Source organism: Vipera berus (genome assembly GCF_964194415.1).
Source record: "Vipera berus genome assembly, chromosome: 1".
Classification (NCBI taxonomy): Eukaryota; Metazoa; Chordata; class Lepidosauria; order Squamata; family Viperidae; genus Vipera; species Vipera berus.
In genome coordinates this window covers 153,503,653-153,525,700 of record NC_138202.1, presented here as the reverse complement: position 1 = coordinate 153,525,700, position 22,048 = coordinate 153,503,653, and the positions used below count along the sequence as shown (strand labels likewise).

Sequence of the window (22,048 nt, the reverse complement as noted above, 5' to 3'; positions counted from 1 at the left end):
ATTCTAGTCATCCACTTTTGCTTTAATTCATTAGATTATCACTATTTTTAAGAGTTAACAAAAGAGATGCATTTGAATGTAGTGGTTCTTTTCAGCGTGCATATTTACATATCTGTATGTTTTGTTGGCAAATTAATTAGTGGAATCTATAAGAAATTCAATATCTTAAATATAGTCAGTGTTACTACCATGGATCTGGTGGTATTTTCAGTATAGCTGGAACTATTTTGTTTTGGAACTAGAACTTAATTTACAACAGATTTGCTTGTGATTTTGTGCATGAATGCAGCCAAATAGGACTGGAGATGGCTACTACTAAAATACTGTTGGGCACATTTTGCAGTTAACAACCCTCTCTATATAAATTCAATTGTTTTGTACTGAAAGAAGGCTGTACTCCAAGTGAAGTACAATAAAGATCAAAATTATTTTCTTTGCTGTTGTTCTAAAAGTTAATATAATCTTAAAGTTCTCCCCTCCCTTAACCACTGGGGGTGGTGGTGGTGGAGGTAACTGTTATCTTAATATTCAGTTGTGCACCTGAATTTGTTACACATTTAGCAACTGAATTTTCACGTCAGGTTTTCCTGTAGGAGAATAGGGTGAGTACAGCTATTAATCATGTTCTTTTGACAGAAAAATAAAAAATAATGGCTTGGCTGAGGAGTCTTGATGATTTTAGTGGAGGCAAAGTAGAAAATAATTATGGCTTCTCTTGATTTTTGTAAGACAATCAGCTGATCTAAAGAAAACAGGCACTAATGAAAATGGCAAGCTCAGCACGAGGCAGCAGCAAGTAGCATCACCTGGACTTAAAAGCCAACCCGGGTTTGCTTGGTTACTGCTGGGATGGGGACTAAAAATGAATCAGGCTAGATTGAAAACTCACAAAAACATTTCAGAAGGAGGCATTTGAAGATCTTCTGTATTGTGGCCAAAAAAATGAAAATCACCAGGAGTCGAGTTCAATTCGAAGGAGTCTTCACCTTTAACACAAAAAAAATGACAGTAGAAGGATCAACCTGCTTTTCAGCTTAAAGAATGTCTTTTTTAAGTAATTACGGTGGCACTTTTTCCTCTTCCCCCCCCCCTCCAATTGTAGAAAACCCGTTGTGACGCCGAAATCATTCAGTACCTTTCTGTAAGCCAGTTATGAACACAGTGGCTGAAAACTAGTAGATTTTGAAGAGGCTGAAATATTTAAAGCAATAAAACAGGTTGAATATCATGCATAAAATGAGGAAAAAAAGACCCCTAAGAAACTCAAGGGGGAAAAAAAAGAGAAAAGCCATGGAAAGGTCTTTCCATTTTGCATCATCACCCTACCTGCTGCAGTTCTTGGTCACCCAATATCAGCCTGCAACTATCACAAGCCTTCTTACTTCTGACCTAGAGAAAGATCTCAAGGTTGGATGCTATTGTCAGTGCAGTGTCAGCCCAACTGCACTTTATTCCACAACAAAACATGAACTTACTGCAGCAAAGTCTGTCCTTTACAAAGAATATGAGTGCTTTAAAGTTTTCAAAAGCCCTTTTTTCAAGTGCTTGACCTAGTCCTGCTGTCCAGCACGAGAGCTCTCTCTGACATCAGAAGGGAGAGTGCTGTGTAAGTTGTCTTGAAGTTGCAGCAGACTGCGTAGGTAGGTACACAGCTCACCTGATCGCTGACCTATTATTGAAGAGTAAACTTACATGGCCACACTCTCAGTGACTCTTAAGGTGTTTGGAAGTGGCAAGGTAGGTGAAAGCTGAGCAACCGGTGGAAGCAGGCCAGCCTCGCAGTCTCAGAACATACTGAGAGTGATCACTAGATGGCAGAAATACAGTGCAATCTAATTCTCTGATGCAGAGGTCCCCAACCTTTTGGGTACCAGGGACCAGTTCCTTGGAGAGAGGTTTTTCCGTGGACCGGAGAGTGCATGGTTTTGTGCGCTGCCTGCATCCCGCGGATGGGGCTTTGCTTGTTTGTGCAGACTAGTTGCTGGCATGCTATGGGCTGGTACTGGTCCATGGACTGGGGATGCTCTAATGGTCATCCAGGTTCTTGCAGCTCAGGGAGCTCATAATACTCATGCTATTATTGCCATGGGCTTCTTGTTCCTTCCAGTTTGTGTGTAGGAGCCCCAGGCACCAAAACAAGTCTGCTTCCCCTCACATTTTAAATTATGGCTAACATGGTAGGGTAATCTGAAAGGTTTGACCCTGAGGATTGCCTCTGGTATTAAAATGTCTTGTGCAGGTCTAGCTTATCTATTTATAAAATGCACCACATTTTGGCCTGGCTTACATATAACGATAAGGATCGTGCCATTTGCATCATGGTATAAGGTGTCCCGAGTGCCGCGTAACAGACTGAGCGCCTGTTACTCGTCCCAGCTTCTGCCAACCTAGCAGTTCGAAAGCATGTAAAAAATGCAAGTAGAAAAATAGGGACCACTACAGTGGGAAGGTAACAGCGTTCCGTGAGCCTTTGGCGCCTAGTCATGCCGGCCACATGACCACGGAGATGTCCTCGGACAAGTACTGGCTCTTCGGCTTTGAAACAGAGATGAGCACCGGCCCCTAGAGTCGGAAACAACTAGCACACATGTGCGGGGGAACCTTTACCTTTACTTTATAAAGTGTAAAACTAGCTATTCATTATAGCATAGTATAGTTTATGAACTAAGCCATTCTGGTTGCTCAATGTGCCATAACAAAATATTATTGTTGGTGCTATGGATAGACCAAGCCACTGAAGCAACTGTAAACAGGAAGTGGACTGTCCTGATTAGTCCTGTTCCCAATATCTCACACACTAGCTATCCAGTTATCCACAATCATGCACTCAAACATCTGTCGTACAACCGCCTCCGTTTGTACAGCAGGTGGGCAACAAGACTCACACGAGGAGAGACAAAGAAGCTATTGCTTAATACTTAAGAGAAAAAAGATGGCAAATGGAATATGTAATCAAGAGGAGCATGTTTGTTTCCCAAGGGAATTAGGAATTAGCACTGGGAAAGCAGCAGGGGTGGCGACATGAGAAGATCCTTTTGTGGGGCAACTAGCTTTGGGCTGTTTTCGGGAGACATCTCTGGCCTAGGATTATCCATCCATCTATCACTTCAGAAATGGTTCTGAGGTACAGAGACCAAGTGGTTGTTGGTTTATAGACAGCAGGAGAGTTATACAGAGTGTTCGGTCATTTTTTTTGTCCTTTCCTAGTAATTCTCATTTACTTTCAACCTCAAGAATTTTATTGATGTGTCTCTGTCAAATAGATACTAGTAATAAATAATAATGACAACAACAATAATAATAATTTTAAAACCACATTGCCCGTTCTAAATTCAGTGCAATTATCTTGCATTGCCTTTTCAGAAATGTTATTCAGAAATAGATGTATTTGTTTCACGGTTTGTTTGTTCAATTTCTACTTTACTCACTGGATTGTTTGGTTGTTGTTTTTCCTTTTCCTTTACTTTCCAAGGTCCTATCTTTGGGAGCTGATGTACTACCAGAATATAAGCTCCAAACGCCTCGCATCAACAAGTTTACGATATTGCACTACAGTCCTTTCAAAGCAGTCTGGGACTGGCTCATTTTACTGCTTGTGATCTACACTGCCATCTTCACCCCTTACTCTGCAGCTTTCCTTCTCAATGACAGCGAAGAACAGAAGAGGCGAGTGTGTGGCTATTCCTGCAATCCCTTGAACATGGTAGACTTAATTGTGGATATTATGTTTATCATTGACATTCTCATAAACTTCCGAACAACATATGTCAACCAGAATGAAGAAGTGGTAAGTGATCCGGCAAGAATAGCAATTCACTACTTCAAAGGCTGGTTCCTGATTGACATGGTTGCTGCAATACCTTTTGACCTGCTGATCTTTGGATCTGGCTCGGATGAGGTAAGCTCAACAAAGCACACAACTTGCTTGATTTTAATGTATGTGTCATCCCATATGTACATGCTCAAGAGCAGATATTATGAAACATTTGCCGACTGCCATAAGAAATGGAAGGCAGCTGTCATCTCAGTTCAGAAATAATCCCAAAGTGTGATTGTTCACCACCTTCCCCATTTTGTTTGCAAGTACAAGGAAGAGAGCTGAATAGTCTAACTTACAACAAATTGTAGTTTCCCATTTTGTCTGAGCTTCACAAACCAGGATATGGACAAAATATATTTTTTTCTCCCACACCAGCAATGTGGAGTATGTATGTGTGTGGTAGTCTGTGTAACTATTGTGTGTCTGCATAAAAGTGTCTACTATATGTTGGATGTTGACTGGAGAGATTCAGGTTCAAGTCTCCATCCGTGCCTAACCATGATAAAGAACTCTGTATTAAAACACTTGGCCTCAACTCCTCAATGTGAGGGAAGAAGCAAGTTGATGAAGCAGCCTTGTCCTCTCTGAATGGACATTGCTTTTCTTCAAGGATATGCAAACCTTGGATGATGTGTGTCCCTCCAATGACATTTCAGGCAACACTCCCCACTCCCCCAAGCTACTTCAATATGTAGCATGGTTGCTTGTTCAGCGTAGCACCTACCCATCTTCTGGCTTTGTTGAGCACTGCTAGAGAAGATTGAGACCTCCACCTTCAGGACTCACCAAAACCAAGAAATGCTTGGTCTTCTTCTGGTTTTGGCAAGTAAGAGGTAGGAGAAACCTCAAAACAGATGAAGCCTGGCCCCCCCACTTATCATTTCCTGAATTAACTTTTAGAGTATAGACAAAGGTAGGGAAAAGAATCCTTTCTTGTGTTCAGACTTCCTGCGTAAACAACATCCCTAAAGTTAGTTGGTACATCATATGGGTCAGATTCAGCTTAAGAGCCTTGGTGGAGCAGTGGGCTAATGCCTCCTTAAGTAACACCAGCTGCCTGCAATTAGTGCAGGTTTGCATCCCACCAGGCTCAAGGTTGACTCAGCCTTCCATCCTTCCGAGGTAGGTAAAATGAGGACCCAGATTGTTGGGGGCGATAAGCTGACTTTGTAATAATGCCGCTTTGGGGGGGGAAGCCCTAATAAGCAGGCATATACATAGAATGAAGGCTATTGCTAAGCACATTGATTTGTGCTTTAAATTGTAAGCCACCCTGAGTCTTCGGAGAAGGGTGGGATATAAATAGGAATGAATGAATGAATGAATGAATGAATGAATGAATGAATGAATGAATGAATGAATGAATGAATCAGTCTGGAAAAATCTTCCCTCTTTCCTTGTAGATGCATGTCCAGTTATTGTGATGCTGCTGCTACTACTACTACTACAATTATTGCTACTACTACTATACTACTATTTTTTATTAGCATAGCTCTTCTATTAGTTACTGCATAAGAGTGAACTTTGGTGACTTTCTGAATTACCCCTTTTCAGGGCTGCTGCTTATTTTATTTTTATTTTTTTGTTCTTGATCAGCATAATATTCCAGTGATAATTCCCCTATCATGAGAATGATTGTGAATATAGGTCAGCAGTATTATCTCTTACTCTAATTGCAACCTTAGTTATTGAGTCTTTTTTTAAATCCCTACTGTCACAAGGTCCTCCTATAATAAAGACCCCTGCTAACAGCTTTGTCAACCAGTCTTTTTATGAAATGGCATTGCTTTCAGAGGCTTCACCAGGAGGTTCTCCAAGGCTCAGAAAGTCTTGACTTCAAGCTGTTTTTAGAAAGGCCACAAGATAATAAGCTGAATGTTACCAGCCACACCACCTGTATAAGTCTGTTTGTGTATCAGCCTACTGGGGAAAAAAAGTAGATGACTGATTATAATTCTTGGCCTAATGGTGGGAGGCTCCTGTGGATTCACTTAAAATTGCAGTTTTTGAAATGTTATGCTAGCGTACAACTTAAAAGAATGAGATTTATGGCAAAGATATTAAATAGACATTTCTAGATGATAATGCTTGTTTTCCCTGTGGTTGTGCAATGTCTTTCTGTAAGAATGTATGAATCAGTCTTAATTTGCTCTATCTCAGCTTTTTAGGAATATGCTAATTATTCTATTCTATAATAACCATTTAAAAATGATTTAAAAAGAGACTGGAAAATCACACTCCTAACATTCACAACTTTCCTTAATATATACAGCTTACTACCCAAAATCCCCAAACATAGTTTTTTTAAAAAAAAAACTGAAGTGCTCCTAATATGTACGTTGGTTAAAAAGTCAGCTATCCTAATATCTACTGTTTTTTTTAAAAAAATGGTTTTCCAAATGTATGCTTCATCTCGAAAACAGCTTTCCCACTAAAATTTTCTTTCAAGTTCTTCACTGCTGCCCATCTGTGATTCTGCAAAGTTCATTTTGCTGGAAGATCCCAATTTGTTCACACCGAAATTGCAGACAGATTCCTTTTAGGTCTTTATTTAACAATAAGAAGTCAAATCAGAGATCCCACATAATAATTTTAGGATGCAGATTGCTCTGTCGTAAGTCAGGATAGTCAGCCTCAAGGAGCACAAATGCAATTTTTAAAAAGTAATACAGAGTGGAACATTAAAATGGATGGTTAGTATTAGACGACATGGGGAATAATTTTGAACAAAAATTATGAACCAAGCATGACCCACATGGTAGATATAGCCTGACCCACTTTTTACCTACAAGGAATAGTTTCTAGTTCAGATTAAGTATAAAGCCATATATCTTGGAGTATTTTGAACCTCTTCTAGAACAGGATGGCTAAGAGATATCAGTAATTAATAATAAATATCAAGTTTATTGCGCATAGCTCAGTGAGAACTTTTATTTCCTAATAATTTAGCACGTGGCTGAGTTTGTGGGCTTAGAGACTAAAATAGGTTTAGATTGATTTAGTACTTGCATCGGAGACTGCTAAGGGAATACTCTTGACTATATGTTACGCTGAGAATGAAAAAAAACATAAGGAGTCAAGCTTGACTTGAGAACATATTTATCGAACAATGTAACAATATTAAATATCCACTACCAAGTAGAAAGGAAAGGGCTACCGTAGCTGTTTTCTTGCCCATTTTTTGAGAGTGAAAAGAGCTTTACCCCCTTCGTTTTACATTTTTTTTTCTCAGTGACTGCAAGGGATGGAAGTTATATATAGCAATTCCTGAGTTAGTGATTTTTTCCCCCAGAACTAGGAACATGTCAGCAGAATGAGAAGGCTGTGAATCCTAGAGGTCCATGCTTTCTTTGGATTCAATTCCTGACATGCTCACGTAAGATCATGTTTGTTTGTTTTTATCAGAAATGGCATTTAAATGATATGCGCCATTGAAACTTCTGCAGTAATTGGAAGGGGGAATTTTTGAGGTTGGATCTCCCTTTTTACCCTTAGAGTAAAAAAAACAAAACTTCCTATGGTGCTTAGGACACTTTCCATCGATCATAAAAAGTACAGCTTTACCCCAATGCAAAACGATAAAAACCAGCTAATTCAAATAGATGACGGGGTGGCGGGGGGGGGGGGAGGAAAGGAAAGCTAACTGGGCACAAGAAAAAGCTCAACAGTTTAAAAAAAAAGCTTTCTGAGTAAAAAGAAAATGGCTAGACTCTACATTTGTGTGTGTTTTTTTTTTAAAAAAATTAGAATGCATTTGTTCAAATGCAAATACTTCAAAAGTAAGTTTTACAATCAGATTAGGGCATTGTCATCTCCTAATATATGCTGCCCTTCAATCTAGCAGCCATCATTATAAATCAAAGGAACACCTTTATTTTGGACAATGAAAGTTGAATAGTAATTAACACTCCTGAAAGCTTCAGTAATCAGAACTGAGAAGAAGGTGTGTATATATCAGGAGCTGGAATAACTCTCATCAGTCTCCTCCAAGCAGTCATTTTTGTCCTGATTTTGTCCGGGCTCCTGATTAAATCCTTCCTAATACCAAACATGCAGAAGCATTTTCTGCCCTCAGAGAAAGCATGCTCAAAAAAGGGACCCGCACAGTAACAAGCAGTTGTGTTACATATAACGTGTGTTTAGTGAGTTGACCAGCACATATATTGCCATCCGACTTGCCACCACAATTGAGCCCAAAATTTTCATTGCTAAACAAGACGTTAAGAGAATTTTACTCCATTTTAGTACTTCTCTTGACACCGTCGTTAAGTGAATCACTGCTGTTGTTAAGTTGGTAATGCAATTGTTAAGTGAATCTGGCTTCCCCGTTGACTTTGCTTGTCAGAAGGTCACAAAAATCACACGATCCCAGGACCCTGTGGCCGTCATAAATATGAGTTGAGGTTGAAAAGTGTCAGAATTTTAATCATGTGACTGTGGGGGATGCTGCAGCGGTCCTAAATTTGAAAAGCGGTCATAAGTTACTTTTTTCCAGTCCCATTGTAATTTTGAATGGTCACTAAATGAATGGTTAGGACTACCTGTAGTAGGCAGAAATATCCAGGCAAGCACTTAAAAAGCTCCTGGGGCACTAGATATTAACCAGAAACATGTTCATGGACTCTGTCTAGCTAAGAGGGATCCTTGACTTTTGAGTTAGTTCTTTAACCAACTGACTAACCTACTCTATTATTATTATTATTTTCATTTGTTTATTTAAAAATCACAAAATCTTGGGACTCCTTGTGACTTAATATAAAAAACATTAAAAACAGAAATGCAATTACCCCAGCATATCTTAAACTGAAATAAATAACAATTTGTACGTGCAGATTGCAACGATTTGCACGTGCAAATTGCAGCCCAGAATAGGGGTGCAGGCAAACGACTCGAGGATGACAAGGAGTCCATCTGGAGAGTTGGGAGTGGTTATGGAGTTGGGTCCCTACTACCAGTGCACTGATCAGCTGTTTAGCAACCTGGCACAGCAGTAATAGAAGAAGAGGGTGTTAGTAAAATACCTGCTTCGAGTATTGAACACAGTAGGTATGTCATTCCATGTATACATTTAGAGATCTTTTAAACAAAGCCGAGAGATTAGAAATAAAGGAAAATTGTAATAATCCCTGCTAACCCATAAATACAATTACGTTCTCTGAAAGTTGCACCAGGTTCTTCTGAATTGTAATATTTATAACCTACTATTTAGGCCAGTGGGTTACTGTATAGGTACAATTCAAAAATATAAATATAAAATCTATCTTATGCATGTTGTGCTTATCACAACTTCTTTAAAGTAGAAATGATGCATAACATCATTTCTACTTTTAAGATGTTGTGACAAGCACAATATTTCAGTTCTGATAAAAAGAAAATTGTTTAAATTAAAAGGCCCTGCAATTAAAAAAAGATCTTCATCTGGTCCCCAAAAAACATAAGTCACTGACTTTTCTTGAGGAAACCTTGCGTGAAAGGGGCAACAGAGAAGGATGCCCACCTTAGTCACGAAAGCCACCTGGGTGACTTTGAGCCAGTCACTCTCTCTCAGCCAAATTCACCTCACGAGGTTGTTGTTGTGGAGAAAATAGAAGGAGTGTGTCAGATATGTTCGCCATCTTGAGTTATTTGTCAGGATGGATGGATATTTATATATATAATGTTTTTCTTATTCCTATTGTGTAAGATGGAAACTTGAATGGGGCTTCCAAGGATGAACATAGGAAAATATTCAAATATCCTGAATCTGTAATCTCTTTTAAACTAACTAGATTTAGAAATCAGGAAACTTTACAGAAATAAGATTAAGTTATCTGACCCACAAAGATCATTTTTATTTCTCCATGACAAGTGTAAAAGAATCCCTTGGGTTAGGTGAAATTTCATTATAAAGCTTTCAAAGAGTATGCATACTTGTTAGCATAAAATGAATTCAAAAGTCCAGAGTTGCAGACCATTTCTTGTGCTGTTATTTATATGAGCATTATAAGGAAACTTTTGATAAACTTCATTACATTGGGGTGAAAATGTTATGTACTGTAAGACATTTATCTTCCAAAGAAAGGGAAGAAATACGATCCCCCCTACTTCACTGAAGAAGGGGGAAACAGAACAATGTAATTAAAGAGACATAACATTATTAAGCAAGAAAGGGTCTGCAAAAAGTGGGACCAAATTAATTTAGATGTACTTGGGTTATTAGCAATCACTGATTTCTGTCACAATTCGGGGGGGATTTCCTTCCTTCAGTCAGGAGTAACTTTGCTGTAGACCTGGGTTCTAGACCTCTAGGGAAGATCCCTCTTACATGTGACAGAGCCTGTCCAAATTTCAATAAGCAGAATTTTAATCTGGTTTTATTTATATATTACAAGTGCCATATAAGCCGTGCTCCTTGCAGGTGCATAAATAGTTTTAAGAGGAAGCTCCTTTTCAAAAGACCTTCCTGCCCAGTGTTGATGTAAAGATTAAGACCTATAAGAAGGGGAAAGTTGCCCATTAGCAAGAAGGTAAGCAGGCAGACAGTGAAAGGAGATGTATTTTATTTCTGGTTTTTTTTTAAAAAAAATAACTTTAATCAGTTTTCATAGAACATGAAGATAAAAACTAACAAATATAAATGGTCAGAAAGAGGAATAAATAGAAGGAAAGGAAAAAAAGAAAGGTATGGGATAGTGCAGAAAACAGAAAGTATAAAAAAATATAAAAAGAAAATGGCTTCCAACTTTTTTTACAAAAGGTAAAAACAACACTTAAATGCAACCCCTGGTTTAAAACTCTATTACACAGTACTTGGTAGTAAAATAGAAGCAAGCTTATTGAAGAAAGGGTCAGGATAGGATCGAATATAGACACATCCAGAGCCAATAGCTTGATCTAATAATATATACAAGTGAAAATACTGACAAAACTGATATGCATTTCCAAATAGGTACAGAATCATGTGAAAAAATATATCAATAAATATAAAGGTAAAGGTAAAGTTTCCCCCGCACATGCGTGCTAGTCGTTTCCAACTCTAGGGGCCGGTGCTCATCTCCATTTCAAAGCCAAAGAGCCAGCGCTTGTCCGAGGACGTTCCATGCACCTTTGGCGTCTAGACGTTACCTTCCCACCGTAGGGGTCCCTATTTTTCTACTTGCATTTTTATGTGCTTTCAAACTGCTAGGTTGGCAGAAGCTGGGACGAGTAACAGGCACTCACTCTGTTACGCGGCACTCCGGATTCGACCCGCCAAACTGCCGATCTTCTGATCGACAAGCTCAGCATCCTAACCCACTGAGCCACCACGTCCCTATCAATAAATATATCAAGTCTTAATCTACCTATTTTTTTTCCTCTCTCTCTCACCTCTCTTTCCCTCAGCTTTACTTGTCATTTATAATGGCATCTTCTCCCTCTCATCTCAATAACTCATAGAGGGAACCCTCTCACTATGAATTCTATCCATCGGTGTCCATCTGTGCCATGACAAAGTCTTTTTGGAAGAATCATGCAATTTCATTCAGTCAGAAACTTGTAATGGATTTCTTAGAAGGAATGACATTGCAGCGAACAAATGCTGGGTGTTTACAGCTTTTGATCCTTATAAAAATTATCTTCTTATTTATACCTTTGTGAAGGATGCTCCCTAATGTATTCCTGTATAGGGTCTAGGACAGTCCTACTCAAAACCACTTATCAGAAAGTCTTCTCAAACTTGAAGGACCGGCCGTCAGTCCCTTACTTTAGAACTATCATAATTTTGAACAGACACTGAATCAAATGGTATTAATTCAAAGACTACCTATGTTATAAAACAACATTACTGAATGATGTTTATGTCATATCAATAAATTATTATTGGTAATTTCACCCATTTTTTGTCTTATAGGAATACTTGGGAAATTTTTGAATATATTTTAGTACATGAGGCTGTCTTTAAGTCAATTTAAATGTCTCTGTTGTTATTGGTACATGTGTCCTTACCCAAAATAAAAACACTTTTACCCAATTCTGGGTAATTTTCTCAGGTTTGGGAAGCCCCGGAGGATAAAAACCTAAATGAAACATAGCAGTATTTTTCAACAGCAGATGCTGACTTCACTTCCTTTTTCTTAATTTGTGGCACTGCCCTGATGTGGCAATAATACAATAAATTGCTGCTGTGGTCTAGCATCTTGCATTGTTGCAGGGAGAAAGTTACAAGACCGGTATAAATAGAACGTGTTATGTTCAAGTTATTTTAAAAGAAGGGAACACTTATTTCTTATTTCCAAATTATTGCTCCTATGATCTATGTATAAAATGCCCAAAGTTTTAATAAAACATTATAATTGCACTTAGGGGGGATGAAATGGCTTGTCCCGTTAACACTGTACATGTTTTCAGCTGTTAAATTTTATGTATTATATATGCCATCTTGAAAATAGAAGGGACAGTCATGGGAGGCTACACACATGCAAGACCCCTTTTTAATAGTAAATTTTATTAAAAATTACAACTGTAAAGATAAAAACTAGTGCAGACGAAAACAAGAATAAAAATAGAAGGTGGAGAAAAGAAAAAATAGAAAGATAAAATAGAAAAGAAAGAAAAATTAGAATATAGTAAAGAAAAGCAAAAGAAATATATAAATAGGAAAATTATCCAGGTCACTGTCTTGGTTTATCACTTGTATATCCCTTTTAATTATTAAGAATTTAATTCTTAAATAATTTAAGTAAAGTAATTTAATAAGTTTAATTATTAAGACTGTTCTTTTTAAATCCACTTTCAGCTCAGCCCCAATCTTGTCAGATAAAACACGTTCCTCTTCTGTAATGTCTTTTAAACACTGTCTATCTGTAAAGCGAGACACTCTTAAAATTAACTATTGGGACTATTATTCAAATACATTCTTCAGTATGTCTAATATTAAAATACTTTGCTTCATTTTGTATTAGTAAGTCAAATTTAAGTGTTGTTCTCCATTAATGTAATCTTTCATTCCTTCTGGTTCCCTCAAATGTCCAACTTTCAATGTCTCAACCTATCATGCTTTTTTTTCAGAATAATTCAAAACAAAAGCATTTTCTCATGGGAAGTCTTCTTAACATAAATTCTAAAATCTTATTTCAAATCCCTCTGGACTCTTAGTCAATTTGTAACTTTCCAAAATCAAAGTTCTAATCACCTGTTTTTTGCTTATTTTAAAAATAAATTAAAAAATTTTAAAACTTTTTTAAAATTTTTAAATCAAAACTGTATTTAAAACACTTTTCACTAAAGATTGAATGAAATTCAGCCAGTTTTCATATTTGTTGATCCAAGAGTTCCTAATAATAACAATAACAACAGCAAAAAAAAAACAATTAATAGGCAATTTTCGAGAGTGATTTAAAAATAAAATATGTGGATCCTGTGTCCAATGGTTTGAGAAAGATGGCTTTTTTTCCTGGTCTCCCAGAACTCTGAACCCACTGGAGACTGTTGTTTTGTGGTCTCCTCGCAAGGATCAACTGTCTGGAGCAATTGTGGGTGATCTCAAGTCTTCTCCTTGTTTGGAGAGCAATAATGAAGAGCTGGTCAACTTTCTTCCCAATGAGTCATTGCACAGCTGCAAGAGACTGAGGGATGATCCCCTTTATGTTCCATGGGACCTTATTTGTTTGTTCCCAAGAGAAGGCAAGCAGTCTGGGGAGTTTCTTGTATGACCGGTAAAATACAATAAAGTAGTCAACTTTAACCCTTCACACATAAATTTGCACCTGACAGTCAATGACCCAAGTTACTGAGCTAGCTTCACGCCTAAGATGGGACTAGAACTCACAGTCTCCTAGTTTCTGGCCTAATGCTATAACCACTTCACCAAACTTGCTCTCCATTCAATTATAATTCCCCATTCAATTCCATTTCTCTAAAAGATCTTGAAGCTTATAAGAAAAAGATTGTCACTCAATAATATAGAAATATGTCTGCAAGCAAATAAAGTGAGGGGGTCTCCCCACATAAACCACTCAAGGGAAAGGCAGGATGTACATTTAAAGTAGTCGTTGTTATAGTAGTAGCAGTAGTTGTAGTAGTAGTAGTAATAGTAATAGTAATAGTAATGCAGAAAATTCCAATTCAATCCCTGGCATTTCAAGAAATGACTGGAAAGATTTGTGATAGACAAACCTTCCAACCATTACAGACGTTATTCAGTCAAATGTCTGGCTCAGGATAAGAGAGCTTCAGATATACCTATTCACATGGATTCTACCTTAAATGCCTCTAAGCCCCAAAACATGGGTTTCATTTAGAAATTAAATCCAATTCAGTGGTTCTTAGGAGAGAGGCAATTTAAATCCGAGCCTAAAGTATGTGCTCCAGATTTACAACTATTTACTCTGCACCAAATATACTATTTACTATATACCATTTATTTTGACTCATTTTCATCAGTGAAAACGGCAGTTATTTTATTGCAGTTATTATAGTGTAAACAATAGATTATAATGGGTCAGTTACTATGGTTAATTATCTGGACTGCTTTGAGTGTTTTTTTAAGTCTACACTATGGCTGGAGATAATGCTCTGTAGATGACGCAGGTCTCTGAAAAAGAGTGTTCCACAGAGCAAAGAAAATTATGGAGAAGGCACCCTTCCTAGGTCCAAGTATTTGATAACAAGTAGAAAAAGGAGGGAAAGGGACCCGCAGAGGTCAGTGATGCCATGGCAGTTATTGCATCATTGGCTAACATGTCCATGAAGTATGTGCTGCATTGTGGTCTAAAGATGCATGATGCAACTCCCACGTTAGGCTTGGGTCTAACCATTTCTTAGATCTTTTAAGAAATCTAATGCATGCTGGCTTTGTACTGTATGAAAGAAGCAGTAATTCTAATAAATGAAAGACATGTGTAATTCTGTACCAGAGTAAAATTCAATGTATTTACTGAGGGTTTTTTTGTTGGTAAGTTAATCGTGAAACTGCAGACTAAAGTGCATGGAGATTGCCTTAAAGAGTTCCTAAGAACTTAAATCAGGGGTCTTCAAACCTGGCCCTTTTATGACTTGTGGACTTCAACTCCCAGAATTCCTCAGCCAGCGTGAGGAATTCTGGGAGTTGGAGTCCACAAGTCATAAAAGGGCTAGGTTTGAAGACCCCTGACTTAAATCTTCTAAGTAGGCATCATACTTCACAAGACCTACAAAGGCACCCTTTGATATGAGACCATACTTACTGTTTTTCTTATTCTCCTCTTTGCATCTAAGCACTTTAAACCATGCCTAATATGCACTGTGGCTTCTGTTTCTGCAGACAACAACCCTCATTGGCCTTCTGAAGACAGCCCGTCTATTACGTTTAGTGAGGGTTGCTCGAAAACTGGACAGATACTCGGAGTATGGTGCGGCTGTCTTGATGTTACTGATGTGCATCTTTGCACTCATTGCTCACTGGCTGGCTTGCATTTGGTATGCCATCGGGAATGTTGAAAGGCATTACTTGTCTCGCAAAATTGGCTGGTTGGACTCCCTCGGACAGCAGCTGGGAAAACATTACAATCGGAGTGATGGCAGCTCAGGACCATCCATCAAAGACAAATATGTCACTGCACTTTATTTTACCTTCAGCAGCCTGACCAGTGTAGGATTTGGAAATGTGTCTCCAAATACCAACTCAGAGAAAATCTTTTCTATTTGCGTCATGCTGATTGGCTGTAAGTAAGCAGCTTTTTTTTTTGCATTTTTTACTCCCTCCCTAAATTACTAATGAATTTCTGAACTGTTCGGCTTGTTAAATACTCAAAACCTTCAAAAGATTGGGAAAAAAAACGTGTTTGCAAAGTGAAGACCGGGCAATATTTCTGTAGGGCGTGCATTTTAAAAATATTTTTTTCACGCAGAAGTTTTAGCCAGTGTTCATTTCGAACTTCACCTTCCAAAATTCTCTAGTTCCGGAGAACATCTCAACATCCATAATTCGGGGTGTTTTTCGTTCTGAGGTTTCACAGAAATTAGAATTTGTTCTGACAGCTCCTGTCAGTAGCCTATTCTTTTTTTATAGAAAATTTTATGAATTTAATACTAGTTATTTATGCACTCCATGGACTAATGAGCTTGAAGGTCCAGGGTAGGGTTGGTTTACAACACGGGTGTCAAACTCGATCACGTCATGTGACATATCATGTCATATCATAATGTTTTTTTTCCCCTTTGCGAAGCTGGGGTGGGCCTGGCCTGCATGTGACGCATCCGGCCCATGGGCCACCAGTTTGACACCCCTGGTTTATAACATGAAAATAGAAGGCTTGCATTATAACATATGAAATTAGTTTGCTATTGCTTTAAAAAAAGATCACTGCTTAAAGAATATTTCATAAAAATTGATTGCAATCACTTTGCTATTAGAAATGCAACTTTGGAATGTTAATTCATATAGTTTAGACCTATCCTTTTATTGATTCGCGTTCTCTAAATTGATCATTGTATATTAAAGAAGGATAGTTCTTCTTGGCTGTATCCCTTGTATTTGTAATCTACTGAGATGAAGGATTTTGGATTTTTCAAAGGGAAAAAAATAATGCAGGATGCATTTGCCTAATTACAAATAATCACAAACTTACATACCTTAAACCAGGAATCAGCACCTCCAGCAGAATTTGTATTCCAGATAAGATTCAGTAGCACATTTCCTTTTAAAAACGGTCTACAGGTTATTTATACTGTAGTACCTCTTAAGGAACTGTTCACACTTAGAATCCTTTTAAAAGTCAACTTGCAATCTTGTAGCACAATGTGAAATGTATAGACCCTATTCATCTTTGTATAGTTCAGTTTAATTTAGTGGTTATTTGGTTGGCTTTATTATTATTAGTGAGAGAGCCAATTTGGTGTAGTGGTGAAGGCATCAGGCTAGAAAGGAAGAGAGTGTGAATTCTAGTCCCACACTGAGCACAAAGCCAGTTGTATAATCTTGGGCCAGTCACTCTCTCTAAGCCCTAGGAAGGAAGCAGTGGCAAACAACTTCTCAAAACCCTTGCCAAGAAAACTGTAAGGACTTGTATAAACAGTCTCTGAGAATTAGACGCAACTGAATAGAAGAAAATAAATTAGTAGTAGTATTATCATCAACAACTATACAAAAGGATCCCAGAGTGATGTACAGAAACACAATTAAAATTCCAAAACATATCTGTACAATAAAGAGGCAGAGGAAGAAACAAAACCTAAAGTCATTGTACATTTATTCATGGAAAACCTGTGCAATAAGGTAAGACTTGAACAAGCATGCTAAACATATAATAGAAGGTGCTTCACAGAGAATGGGCAGATAGTGCCACAGGGCAGATAGTGCCACAGAAAATAACACACTGATGAGCACAAGCCCCATTCTTGGCACACACTGCAAAACCTTCTATTACTCCAGGTGTGTAAGTTGTGAGTTGGTAACAAAACAGTTGTACTAGTATGATACAGACATGCATTGCACATGATCACCTGTTTTGCTGTGGCATTAAGTTGTTTTTTTTAATCCCATTTATATCCCGCCCTTCTCCGAAGACTCAGGGCGGCTTACAATCTAAGAAGCACAAACCAATGTGCTTAGCAATAGCCTTCATTCTATGTATATGCCTGCTTATTAGGGCTTGCGCCCCCCCCCCAGTGGCATTATTACAAAGTCAGCTTAATTGCCCCCAACAATCTGGGTCCTCATTTTACCTACCTCGGAAGGATGGAAGGCTGAGTCAACCTTGAGCCTGGTGGGATGCGAACCTGCACTAATTGCAGGCAGCTGGTGTTACTTAAGGAGGCATTAGCCCACTGCTCCACCAAGGCTGCCTGCAAGTTAACTTAATCCTTGGGTCCTTAGTTTAAACATTCACTGATTATTAAATGTGTAAACAGCTTTCTCTTGGAATAGTCCGCCTTTGGTAATTAACAAAAGCTTGGAAGAGTTCTTGAGGCAATTTGATTGAGACCTTGGTCACAATCTGGAGTGGGCATATGATGAGGACCTTAGCTTATTGTTCCTAGGTGGCTGCTCCTTGTGTGTTGATCTTGAGGTCCTCACTGGATTTCTGATGTACTTCAGGAGATGATAGGCTAGAAGAGTGCCATCGAAAGAAATAAATCTAACCAAAAAATAGTAAAAGCCCCTATTAGGGATTACAAAGTGGCAATAACAGCAGTAAAAGATAGCTATTTTTCTACTCTTATCACATCCACAAATAGCTATCCAGCAGCACTTTTTTAAAGTGGCTTATTCCTTGCTAGGAAGAGAAATGCCACAGAGTCATTTGTATATTTACTGCAAGGAATATTCCAGGCATCTGGTGCCTAAAATAACTCAAATCCACTCCACCTGGAAATTGGACTCCACCTGGGAAATCTGTTGAGATGATTAAAACAAGATGTTTGTGTGCTTACTGGGGTGAGTTTGAACCTATAACTCAAGAGGAAGTGGACAAGGTACTTGGGACTGCTGACCTGCCCCCTATTTACATGTCAGCCCTGGCTGATGCAGGATGTCCAGAAGTTCATGTGTGGTTAGGTCCATGCCATATTATCTGCTTGAGGAATGGATGGTCTCACCTGCTTTGAAAGGGCATTTGTGTACCTCCTCAAGAAGCTATCATTGGATCCAAACATTCTTCCTAGACAATTTTCCCACAATCTCCCCTTTGGGGGAAAGTTGTTGAGAAGATAGTCAGGCTACAATTTCAGAGGGCCCTGGAGAAAACAGATTATCTAGACTAGGGGTAGGCAACCTTGGCTCTTTTATGACTCATGGACTTCAATTCCCAGAATTCTGAGAGTTGAAGTCCACGAGTCATAAAAGAGCCAAGGTTGCCTACCCCTGATTTCTAGACCCTTTCCAGTCAAGTTTCAGACTGAAACTTAGCATTAGTTGTGCTTGTTGGTGATCTCTGGTGGAACTGCAGTGATGATAGTGCATTCATTTTGATTCTCTTTGATCTCTCAATACCATCAAACATGGCATCCTTCGGGACAACCAACAGAGTTCAGGAGTAGGAGTTGGGGACATAGTATTGTGATGGTTCACTTCCTTCCTCTGTGGTCAGAAATTATTAAGAATAATATGTAAATGCAATGGTAATAACAATAACGTTCAATAAGAAATAACTATCATCATAAAAGTATTAACCAACCAAATAATTAAACTTCCAATGACATAAATACAAGTCATCAATATAAAATTAGTATAAAATATGCAGAATAACCTCTGCCCCTTGTCTTTTCTTAAAACTTTTCAAGATTTCAGCTTTAAACAATTTACCCAATGAATTTAACCTATTCATTATTTTTATAAGACCCCATGCAGGAAAGTAGGACCATTCCTCTGCACTGACATTCCTGAGTCTTTAAGGAGTTCTTTGTGTATGGCTCAGATATGTGCAGTGTATTAAAAAATTCCTACTCTGCAAAAGTTTATGCTAACTAGGTCTATCTTGGGCATGGCAAGGAGACCTACTTTACAAAGGATATCTTCCATCTGTGCCATCCTCCTTTTGAAGTGTTGTTCAAACAAAGAAAGAAAAAAAACAGGGAGCTTGAAGTTACCCATTAAGAGTAAGAGTTACATAGCAACACTTAGGTCACCTTGTCCTAAGTCTTCCCAAGAGGGAAGTATTTCATTTCTACTGAAACTCTTGTCATTATTTCTGTTTTGGCTTTCATACATACAGTATCTACCGTAGGCTATAACTTCCAACCAACCTTGGCTGATCTCAATAAGCTAAGCTGGTTAGAATCAGATACAGGAACATCAGGAAATGACAAAGCAGTAGGCTGGAAGGCAATAGCAAATCAGGTCTCTAAATACTTGGAAAGAAAATCTCATGGATGGGTCTACATCAGGGGTGTCAAACTCTCAACGTCATGTGAGATGTCGCGACATATCACAATTTTTTTTTCCATTGCCGGCAATGGGGTGGGCGCAATTTCGGCATGATGCATCCATCCCGCAGGCCGGCAGTTTGACACCCCTGGTCTACATAGTCACCGGGAGAGAAATTCAAAATGAGGGAATCAGTGTGGCATAGCGGTTAAGATGTTGAACTAGGATTTAGGGCTTCTTTGCACTGCGGCCTTCAATTCCTTATCTTCCATGTAAATTAGCTGAGAAATGAAGTTAATAGAAAGTCTTTCTGGATTCGGGTCCCTTCCTCCCATTTGGCCACAGGGCTGGTCAGGTATTCTGTCCAGACTACAGTTACCAGAGCCCCTGCTTCTCCTCCTCTCCCTCTCCCCTCCAAGCCAGGGAAGTAGCATTACTTGCTTTCCCTTCTGTGGGCAAGCATTTTGAGTACTGGTGAAGAAAGAAAAGAGGATCTAACATTCTTTACGGTCCTTCCCGCCAGTGGAGCGAGAAGGAAAAATGTGGAAGAACTCTTGCCAATCTTATCCACTTTCTGAACTGTTCCTCCCCTGAACGTAAAATCCCAAAATTCCATCCTTTCATAGCAGATAAGCCACCAGCCGAGTAGGAAGTGCCGGGCCAAGCCAAAGCTGAGGGAGTTGAGGGATGGCCAAGAGAGCACACGGTAGCCAGTTGAAACAAGGGCATTTGTGGAAGGTGGAAGGAAAGGCATAATGGGGACCTGCAAAGCCATCTTTGCACCAGTGGAGAGAGAAAAACACTACTTTGGAGGCAGAGCAAGAAGACATAATGATTACCTTCCCAGCAACCCAGGAACAGGCTGAGGATGACATCATTCAATCCTCCCCTTCCAAAATGGTAGGTGGCGGCCCTTGCTCTGGGGCAAGCAGCCCTGGGAAGAATCAGATTCACATCCACTCTTAACCATGAAAACTCTCTGGCTGACTTTAAGCTAGTCCTGTCCTCTCAACCCAACCTACTTCAGACTATCATGTAGACACAAAATGAAGAGTGCTGCCCTGTAACCTTCTAATGCTCTGTGTCGCCACATCTAGTTTTTACTTCTGGCTTTCTTTCCCTTATCTATCTGATCCATTCCATTCCTTTAGCTTGACCTTCCCTTGCTCAATGATCCTTAATCATCTAGCTTTTTCTTTCTAGCCCATTTCTCCTTCTCTTCCTCCTCCTCCTCCTCCTTCTCCTCCTCCTCCTATTACTACTACTACTACCAAACTCCAACCAAACTCATTCAGTGCTTGGCAATAGCAAGCTTTTCTCTTGGGTGGAGCCCTTCTTAAACTAGGAAAGAAAAAGGAAGCGAAAGTAAATAGGTGGCCGTTCTTGGCACTGCAGCCATCCATCAACATGGATCCTATTAGGAAGGCAAGAACTCATTAAATAAAACTGTTTTTCTTTGTAAAATGTCTTGCCATACCCCTAAAGGACGAGGAAGGGAGAAATTGTAAAGCAGGATTTTCTTATATTATTTTAAACCGTTTAAGCATGTACGTGAGAAAACTCAACTGGTAAGATCTGATACCATCAGCTGGCTTTGTGATATTAATACAACAAGGAGTAAGGAAAGCATTTGATTTTTTTTAAAAAAAAAAAACAATGTGAAATACTAGGGTAAAAAATGTAAAAGTAGAACTCTGGGGCAGTAAGCAATTCACTGTCACATTATGCATTCAGGGGATGCAGACCACAAGACTTTTTTTTTCGGGAAACCTATTTGAAAAACGTGCAAAATGTTTTTGCTTGGGGACAGTAGTTCATTCGCTTCAAGAATCCCTGAAAGAGGTACATGAAGATTGAGAGTCAGTAATCTGAGTCTCAAGAACTTTAAAGAGGACACACTATTACCGTGCTACATGTAATTCTCCTTTAGTTCCTCTGGGTATCACCCCTTCTCTATTGGAAAGATGTCAGGGAAAAGTAGGGCAGGCTTGGTCTGCTTGACATGTAGTCGAAGACAGCTTGTGGCCTATCTTTGACTTCGCTTAATTTTTCTAAATTCCAAGCACTACAGATATTGAAGGGGAAAGTGTGTATCTGTGAGTAGCTGATTAAGGAACTGTTTCTTTTCTGCTTAAATCATCCGTATTCATAAACCCTTTCAGCACCTTTAATCCATCAAGCACCGTTAGATAAAGCCTCTTTGTGAATGTCCCTTGTCAAGACAGGACAATTAATTGTGTGGTTATGTCCCACCACATACTCATAAGAATGAAAAATTGCAACCATGTCTTCTAAGTTGCTGTTTACTTAGTGACAAAGAACAAAGTTTTTCCTTATTAAACCCACGCAAAACTTTTTCTGGAAAACCCTTCTCAAAAGAGTTGTGCGCAAAAGTACAAGTGAATGCACAAAAATTGGCAAAACGA

The 22,048-nt window shown here is 38.8% G+C and overlaps 1 protein-coding gene across 1 annotated transcript in view; it reads left to right on the top strand.

The window, feature by feature from the left end:
* KCNH7 (potassium voltage-gated channel subfamily H member 7) overlaps nt 1-22,048 on the top strand; it is a 321,521-nt gene that overhangs the window by 240,888 nt on the left and 58,585 nt on the right. The window contains exons 7-8 of the mRNA XM_081314535.1: nt 3,473-3,898; nt 15,081-15,480. Of these exons, the coding sequence (XP_081170661.1) occupies nt 3,473-3,898; nt 15,081-15,480 (826 nt within the window). The remainder of the gene's footprint in view (nt 1-3,472; nt 3,899-15,080; nt 15,481-22,048) is intronic.